The 9129-nt window shown below is 46.1% G+C and overlaps 2 protein-coding genes across 2 annotated transcripts; both read left to right on the forward strand.

Moving 5' to 3' along the window:
• The first annotated feature begins 38 nt into the window (after positions 1-38).
• Positions 39-1163, forward strand: LOC123965344 (exopolyphosphatase PRUNE1-like). Its single transcript, XM_046041893.1, has 2 exons — positions 39-159; positions 546-1163. The coding sequence occupies exons 1-2, from the start codon at positions 39-41 to the stop codon at positions 773-775; spliced, it is 351 nt and encodes a 116-aa protein (XP_045897849.1). The 3' UTR covers positions 776-1163.
• A 130-nt stretch (positions 1164-1293) lies between these two features.
• LOC123965345 (bcl-2/adenovirus E1B 19 kDa-interacting protein 2-like protein) lies at positions 1294-8415 on the forward strand (the record flags this gene model as incomplete). Its single annotated transcript, XM_046041894.1, has 6 exons — positions 1294-1339; positions 3270-3650; positions 5546-5626; positions 6639-6706; positions 7616-7870; positions 8224-8415. Coding segments are annotated over exons 2-6 (640 nt in total), but the record flags the coding sequence as incomplete, so codon positions are not given.
• Positions 8416-9129: the final 714 nt, after the last annotated feature.

Below are 9129 nucleotides of genomic sequence, written 5' to 3' on the forward strand. Positions count from 1 at the left end.
TAATTCATTCATGTGTTTTTATTTTAATTTGAGTTGCCATGACAACCCATGTGTCCTCCCTCCCCCAGATGAGCCTCTACCTGGAACAGGCCCGTAACCCCGCCCTCAACCTCTGTCCAATCAGCAGCCCCCATGCTCACATCACAGCCTATCAGCAAGGTAGACTCTGCCTCCTCTGACCTGACCTAACTCACCTGTTTCTGTTAAACCTTAAAGTTCTGCATAATTAGGGGCGTGGCCACTTTGACTGACAGTGTGTTGGTGGCGCTCTCACTGCTAGCCTTTATGCTACTAGCTGTCTGTCTGTTGTATCCCAGAATGCATTTCGTACCAACAAACAGCGATGGTGGAAGACGAGACTCACAGTCGGTTCTAATCCGGCGGGAATGTATTTGTTTAAACCTAAAATCTGTGGTGGATTTATTCAGATAAAGTCGAGTTATCACTTTGAGCTTGAACAGCTGTTCAGAAAGCTTCCGGTGTTTCCTCTGCACTCATTAAAACATTTCTTTTAACTAAAACGTGTTCTTTGTGCCTCGTTAAAGGAAACAGTCTGGCGTCCCGTAAGAAGCTCCTCCCCATCGTTAAGGACTTCCTGAAGGGGCAGGACGGAGACGGTCGCCCGGGAGACGTGGAGGAGGACGAGTCTCGGGTGCCTCCGACCCCGATGAACAGCCTGGTGGAGGGCTGTCCGCTGGACGCCGGCCTGCCGCACATCAGCGCTCAGGACCTGGAGGAGAAGTTCAGCAAGATGGCCGACAGGCGAGGGAACTGACCTCTGACCTCTGCAGACGTTCACCTTTAAACACGTTCAAATAAAAGTTGCAGCTTCACGCCTGCATGTGATGTCACTTCCTCTGAGTTCACTATAATGAAACACTTCCTGTCGATGTTTCACAATAAGTGTTTCGGGGAAGAGACTCTGTCACTGGAGGGATTTTATTGTGAAACAGGAAGTGATGCAGCAACAGGAAACAGCGAGCAGAACAGACGAGGCGCTGCAGCAGCTTGAAACACATCCTGCTGACCTTTGACCCCAAACTGCTTTATTGTGTTTGTAACGTTATTGGTTCGTTATTTTCAACAGTTCATTAAATCTTTTTTTAAAAACTGTCAAATTTAACAGAAAAACAGGTTTTCACAAAATAAAATCATAAAAATGATCACCAGCAGAACTTCAGCTGTTTGTTTCCAGCCGTTTTGAAGTACGTTCATATAGCGTTACGCTTCCAAACATTTCTCTCGGGGATCCCTGTCAGGTTCTGTTTGGCTGATTTGACCCGCTGGCGTTTGGCGTTGTAGCCGTGCAGCTGCAGGACGTGGCTTTGTGCTGGTTCAGGTTAGTAGTGTCGCCCTGTGAGGCAGCAGTGAGAGTAAAGCAGGTTTACTCTTCTAAAAGCCAGAACAGTCCCACTCACCTGACGAGCCTGTTCCTCTTTGACACTGACGTTTCTGCAGCGTCGGGTTCTGTCGAGGCGGCTTTACTCTCGCGTGTCACGTGACCAGAGTGGAATCGCAGCCTTTGCTGTTAGAAGATCTTGTTTTATCACACTTAGCTGCATATTATCGCAAATGCAACTGATGTTCGACCCGAGCGAGCAGCTATTAAGTTATTACTAACTAGTCCAACAGGAAGAAGGCCAGCTCGCCGTCTGTCTCTCTCGACACCGACGTCTTTCTCAGCCAGCAGCAGCTGAATGTTGCTTGAAATTTGGGTGGCGAGCTAGCCAATAAAGCTAGCCAGCATAGCTAGCTAGCCAACAAAGCTAGCCAATAAAGCTAGCCAGCATAGCTAGCTAGCCAATAAAGCTAGCCAGCATAGCTAGCTAGCCAACAAAGCTAGCCAACATAGCTAGCTAGCCAACAAAGCTCGCCAATAAAGCTAGCCAACAAAGCTAGCTAGCCAACAAAGCTAGCCAGCATAGCTGAATAAGGTTTTTCATATCTTAAGCATATTCCTGTTACAGTGAGCAGTTTCATCTCCAGTGATTAGAAAAACATTTTGTTATCTTGATTTGAAAGATTTAGTTGGATAATTTTGAACAGCCAGATTTGCGGTGACCTTCTTTGACTGATAGAACCACTTCTGAGCATGTGCAGAAAGGATCTGGCAGGCGGTACCAATGTGTGCTAGCTAGTACGTTTCAACTCCAGATTTGTAGCTAGCAGCTAAACGTCTGCGTGAAACGTCTGCGTGGAGTTTGCATGTTCTCCCCGTGTGTGCGTGGGTTCTCTCCGGGTGCACCGGCTTCCTCCCACCGTCCAAAGACATGCAGACTAGGTTGATTGGTGACCCTAAATTGTCCTTAGGTGAGTGTGACTGGTTGTCTGTCTATGTGTGGCGACCTGTCCAGGGTGTACCCCACCTTGCGCCCGATGTCAGCTGGGATTGGCTCCAGCCCCCCTGCGACCCTGTTCGCAGGATAAGCAGTTGACGATGGATGGAACTTTTTTCATATTTACATTTTTCCATTATATATCTGTCGGCCTAAAATCATCCAGAAGCATTCGACTGTAAAAACATGGAGCATCGAATAAAACGCGTATTAACACTTAATAAACTAAACTGTGCGTCATCGTGCTTCATCCTGGCGCTAAACTCAGTAGCGGTCTGTTCTCAGAGAACTACAGATTCAAAATCCAAAAATAAAAATAAAGCAGCCAAATAATCCCAACCAGGCTGGAGGCCTCCTGCAGACACTTGGTGGTCAAACATAAGAACGACGGGTCGACCTTTTCAGGGAACAGGCTGCAAACTGATGAAAGAAGCTCGCCGTCTGTCCTGCAGCCTCTCAGCTCTTCAACGAGTCAAAGCCAGTCTGATGTTTCCTGTCGCTCTCTCTTCTTCAGCTTCTTCATGATTTCCACACTGAGAACGCGTAGAGAACTGTCTACATTATAAACTCTTTGCTTCTTCCTGAACCTGCTGAAGAGTCGCGTTGGTGCCATAAAGCGTTCCACTGTCGTGATAAACGCGCCGAGTCGGCGTCGCATCAAGATGAGTTTAAAGATGTTTAAGATAAAATTACCACATAATGTTGCTTTAAGTCAAAATTACAGATTATTAAACAATTGAATAAGTCTTGATGCTGAGAAGTGATTTAAAGTCAGAATCTGGAGATTCGTAACGTTTAGGACAGTAAATATAATTAGGAGATAAATAATATAAGTATATAAATTAAGGGACATTTTTTACTATGAGGCAAAATTTTAACTTAAAATTAGTTTTGAGTCAAAACCTCGATCAGAACTTTTCATCTGTTCGTCAGCTGATGCAGAAGGCGGTCAGTAGGACCCTGAGGACACCCGGCACTTCCTCCTGCTTTAAATAGCCTCAGCAGCTGAGTGGTTAATATTAATGAAGTCGGAGTGAAGCTGACCTGCCGCCTCACCTGGCTGCACAGAGCAGGTGAGCTTCAACCAATCAGACGGCGGCTGTGCTGTGAAATGCAGCCAAACCTGTCGGGCAGAGAGAGAGAGGGCGAGTCCCATTGAGTCAGAGTGGGAACTTTCACAGAGAGAGAGAGAGTCTGGAGGAAGACAGTCTCTGAGACGTCCAGCTGCTCACATGCTGGTCAGAACACGCCGTGACATCACTGTGACATCATGAGCATCCCCACCAGGCACGCGGACAGGTACGCCGAGGACAGGTACGTTTAACATTGAAAAGTCAAACAGAGATCCTCGGGTTTCACAGCGTGTGTGTGTTGGTTTCCTGTTGCGGCAGAAAGAGGAAGCTCAGCCTCAGCTGGTGTTTCAGTGCAGGCGTCCGTTCTTCCCGACGGTCAATGAAGGCATCGCTGTGTTGGCTCATTTCATTAAACGTATTCGACATTTTTAAGTTTCAGAGACGTAGAAACGCTTCTGCACCTCACAGGTCAGATCTGACGCTGCTGGCTGTTTCCATGGCAACAGATCGCATGTGTTGTGATCCCAGATCAGTTTGTCCACTTCAATAAAGTTTATTCAGACGAACTCGTGTCGACAGAGAGGAAGGCAGCCTTACTTTAAATAACTCGACTGTCCAATGAGAGTCCATGCAGGCCAGAGACCGATCAGGTGATCAGACGTGTCCCTGAATCTAAAATGAGTCCGAGAGTCTGAATCTGGGCTCCTCGTCTCTGAGTATATAACTGGTGAACACCTGAAATACCACATCCTCAAACATTGACTTCCTGAAGCTCCCCTGGAACCTTGTTGCCCCTTTACCCTCCTTAAGAAACCCCAAGACCCTCTCAAGAACCATGGAACTAATTCCAGCCCCCTGGAACCTCTTGAAGAACTCTGTAAACCTGCAGCAGCAGCTCTGGGATTTCTCCAAGGAAAGCTGAAGCTCTTCAGGCACTCATGAAAAAGTCATCAAGAACCTGAAAAATCCCTCAAGAACTCTTTATGTCCCCAAGGACCCTGGAATCTCCTGGAACCTTTTCAAGCACTTCTGTAACTTCAGGAACCTTGGAACCCCCTCAAGCACCTGAAGACCACCTGCAACCTTCTCTGGAACCCGATGTAGAACCTGGACAGGAAAGAACACCTGTAAGTGCAGAGAGAACAGGACCCTGCTGAGAGTTCTGGAGTTTCCCAGTCAGACCCTGAAGGCACCACAGTAGAAACAAAACCCCCCTCCCACTTTGTGTTCCACATCTCTCAGGTGTGGTGACCTGGGTGTGTGTGTCTGCTTCAGTAACAACAAACAGAGGAACAGTAGAGCCCCGCCCCTCCTCACCTGCCCAGGTGAACAATCAGAATCAGAGCGGTCGGGCAGGTTCGTTCAGTCCCATCAGACTCAGATTTTAAAAGCACGACGAGCTGCTCGCAGGATTGAGGAGTGTTACACGCCGACAGGTAACCGGTGAGAGACGCCTGACAGCATCTTTATGTTTAACAGGAAAAGCAGGAAGAAGCTGGTGTCAGAGAGGGAGCGAGGCGCCGTGGTGACTCGCTGTAAAGTAAACTCGTCCCTTCAGGGCTTCGTGACCTCCAGCAGGTTTTGGTTCCTCAGTAAATAATCTGAGGCCTCCACACAGCCCGTGTTCTCCAGTCCTACAGTCAGAATCACTCGTTTCGAGCGAGCATTTGTTCTGTGGTTCTACTCGCCTTTTTGATGTTTGTGTGTATTTTTGTCTTTTCTATGAATTTAATTTAATTGAATTATTTTATCTCTGGTTGGAGTGGACGTTAGGACGTCCTTGAAGACGAGACAAAGGGCTTAATCCTATAGAACAAACTTTAGAGTTTAGGATTGTGAGGGGAGGTCAGCTCCGTGTCCTCCCCGTGTCTCTGACTCAGAACTGATCTGTGGTCAGTGCTGGAGGTCTGCAGTACATTTACTCTGGTTGTGTACTTCAGTATTATTACTGAAACTTCTCAGATGTTTGATATAAAACATGTGAATTAAACTGTTTCTGTCATCATCTAGTAATTATCACAGGGAACATCCCGCTGCGTAACAAGTACTTTTCCTGATTATACTTGTGTACTTTTACTTGCATCACTCCAAACTCTACTGCTGCTGATTTATACTGTATGGGTGTTGTCCCTGCAGGGTTCCCGTAGGGGCCTGGGGCCCCCCCAACATCCAGGACATGGAGCTGAGGGAGGAGTGGCAGGACGACGGCTTCCCCAGGTCAGACTTCACCTTGGTCTGCTCTCTGTTTGTTCGTCTTATCTCAGTTTCTGTGGTTTCCTCTCGCTGCTCCGGCTGGTTCTGCAGCACAAACAGGTTCTGATCCGAGAGATCACGTTAGTATTAAAACTGCACCGTGCTGCGTCGGCCGGTGTTGTTAGAGCACTGCAGCTTTTCTGCATGTAACAGCTGTTTGACACGAAGCTGGTCCTTATCACACTTTATTTATTTAGGAGGAATGTGACTCCGGATTAGACTCAGCTCACGATGTTCTAACTCATAACAAGCAGAAAACTACAGTACACAGTATCTAGTATATATACAGTACACTCACGTATACACACTCTCCAGAAAAGGAAGTATTTTTGTGCAGATGTAGGTGAGTCAGGTGGATATGATATATACAGGCAGTGGTGGACAGTTACTAAGTACATTTACTCATGTACAAATGAGTTGTACCTGTACAGTACTTGAGTATTTTCTCTTCATGCCACTATCTGCTTCTGCTCCATCTCAGAGGGAGATCTTACTTTACTTTTTTACTTGACTACATTTATCTGACAGCTTCAGTTACTTTGCAAAGTCAGATTTTTAGACAAAACACACAGAGTCTATAAAATACCATGTTATGGAATAATAATTGTATATATGATGGTACAACAGTAACTGGTGACATTTTACTGCAGTGAGTACTTTTAATACTTTAAGTCAATTTTCCTGATATTTATATTTTTATTGTATTTAATTTTACTTAAGAAACATTTTCAATGCAGGACGTAGACTTGAGTACTTCATTCTCCTCTGTATACAATACGACCAGTAGGAACATCACTGAGTTACAGAATGATTGATGAATAAGAAACAGAGAGCAGGTGGATGTTAGAGTTACTGGGCTGTCAGCTGCGATCAGAGTGAAGGCCTCTGGGTAGAAACTGTGTCTGTTCGTTATGTGTAAAATCTGCTGCTTCTGACTCTGATGTTTAATGTGTTTGGTGTGGTGGTGGGGGTTCAGGCCTCTCCCAGAGGATTGTGGGAGTCCAGAGGAGGTGGAGAGTCCGTCAGGCGGTGAGCAGCGACCAGGTGAGCCTGAAAGTCCTGTTTTATTTTTCTCCAAATGTATTTGCTTCGTATGAATTGTAGAAAATGATAAACAACAGCTAAGAATTCATTATTATTTAGACTGAAGATTTCATGCAGTCAACATGTTTGTGTATAAAGCCTGTTGCAAACTGACTTTGAATTAATGTAATAATAATAATAATAATAATAGGAGTGAAAAATTCTTTCATTCTGATTGAATGTGTAATATGACCCACAAACATACGCAGCATTACTTAATCTATAGTTTCACGTAGCCTAATAATAATGTAGGTTTCACAAATGTGAAAAGTTTCACCACAACAAGGTAAAGTATAGGTATTGTGGATCCATTTGTACAAATGAACTAGTGTTTGTGGATCCACTTTTAAATGTCAACGAGTATTTGTAGATTTATTTGTACTAGTGAACAAGTGTTTGTGGATCCACTTTTAAATGTCAACGAGTATTTGTAGATTTATTTGTACTAGTGAACAAGTGTTTGTGGATCCATTTGTACAAGTCAACGAGTGTTTGTGGATCGCTTCCTGTAAGTTTGTGAACCATGTGATATTTGTGACTTCACTTGTTGTCATGCAGCAGATCTGTAGGACAAATCCACCTGTGAGCCACAGCTGCCCTTTAATATGTTCCATGTGTTCATCACAAGTGTATAATGGGAATGAGTTTAATTATGATCATTTTGCGTATACTTTGTTTACAATTCTCAATAGAAGGCTGATATTGTTTAACCGTTCACACCTTCACGCTGCGTATGTTTGTGGATCATGTTTACATTTGTGGATTGTCTTCTGTGTCCATTCAGAACATCCATAGGTAACAGTTACGTAAATTTTGACTGAGGGGGGCACATGTCAGTTACTAACTGAAAACCTTCTCTCCCTCCCTCAGCACCTCCCACCAGCCTCGCCCTATCAGGAACTGTTGGTGGCGGAGCTAAGAAGCGTCTGGCGGCCCCGTCACTCAGCCTCACTTTGAGCCACAAAGATTCTATGGACCCGAGCAGTGATGGGTTCTCTGCAGCAGCGCTGTCTGCAACGCCGGACGAGACGCCTTCACTCGACATAAACCTGGAGGCTCTGGAGACCCCTTCAGGTAGCGAGTCGGGAACGCTGCCAGATGGCATCTACGAGCTGGAGTGGGAAGGTGAGACTGGCTGACCTCGGACAGCTGGTTAGAGAGATGACACGTATACACAGACTAACATAACTAACATATTACATTTACAGGCCAAAGCCTCCTACAAGCTTGAGGCAAGATAAACAGAATGACATTAAAAAAAGAAAAACAATATTGATTCGAGAGAGAGAACCAATCACAGGGCGGCACATGGAGACACATTCACACCTGCAGTAACACGAACGCCTCGTTCAGATCGCCAGCCCAGATCCATTTTTTGGCATTTCCAGATTTATTTTTAAAAGTCTGGACACCGCGTTGATTAAAGAGTTAAGGTCAATTTATACTTCTTTATTTAAACTCTGGCCTCTTTCTGACAGATGACCTACCCCAGATGGGGAGGGGCAGGGCTGCGAGCGTGACCAGGAGCACGATGGAGTCAGAGGGTCTGATGGAGCTGGACCAGGTGGACAGCAGGGGGCGCCGCTGGAGGAAGTTCAGCATCGGTGGACATGAATATCACGTCAACATGAGTGTGCTGGAGCCGTACCTTCAGGTCCTGTCACACGGAGGTCAGAGGTCACACACAGTCACCTGAAACACTTCTGTAGGTCCCGTGACAGGAAACGCCCACAGATCAGCTGACTGACTGAACACACCTGCAACACACCTCAACACACCTGCAACACACCTGCAACACACCTGCAACACACTGTAACACACCTGCAACACACCTGCAACACACCTGCAACACACTGTAACACACCTGCAACACACCTCAACACACTGTAACACACCTGCAACACACCGTAACACACCTGTAACACACCTGCAACACACCTGCAACACACCTGCAACACACCTGCAACACACCTGCAACACACCTGCAACACACCTGTAACACACCTGCAACACACTGTAACACACCTGTAACACACCTGTAACACACCTGCAACACACCTCAACACACTGTAACACACCTGCAACACACTGTAACACACCTGTAACACACCTGTAACACACCTGCAACACACCTGCAACACACCTGCAACACACCTGCAACACACCTGCAACACACTGTAACACACCTGTAACACACTTCAACACACCTGCAACACACCTGCAACACACCGTAACACACCGTAACACACCTGTAACACACCTGCAACACACCTGCAACACACCTGCAACACACCTGCAACACACCTGCAACACACCTGCAACACACCTGCCACACACCTGCCACACACCTGTAACACACCTGTAACACACCTGTAACACACCTG

This window comes from Micropterus dolomieu, unplaced genomic scaffold (assembly GCF_021292245.1).
Source record: "Micropterus dolomieu isolate WLL.071019.BEF.003 ecotype Adirondacks unplaced genomic scaffold, ASM2129224v1 contig_9334, whole genome shotgun sequence".
NCBI classification, from domain to species: domain Eukaryota; kingdom Metazoa; phylum Chordata; class Actinopteri; order Centrarchiformes; family Centrarchidae; genus Micropterus; species Micropterus dolomieu.

Excerpts from the sequence above, each read along its gene's own strand:
- LOC123965344 (XM_046041893.1), top strand. The coding sequence starts at position 39 with ATGACAACCCATGTGTCCTCCCTCCCCCAGATGAGCCTCTACCTGGAA. Across the intron at positions 160-545 it reads CATCACAGCCTATCAGCAAG|GAAACAGTCTGGCGTCCCGT; the intron begins GTAGACTCTGCC and ends GCCTCGTTAAAG.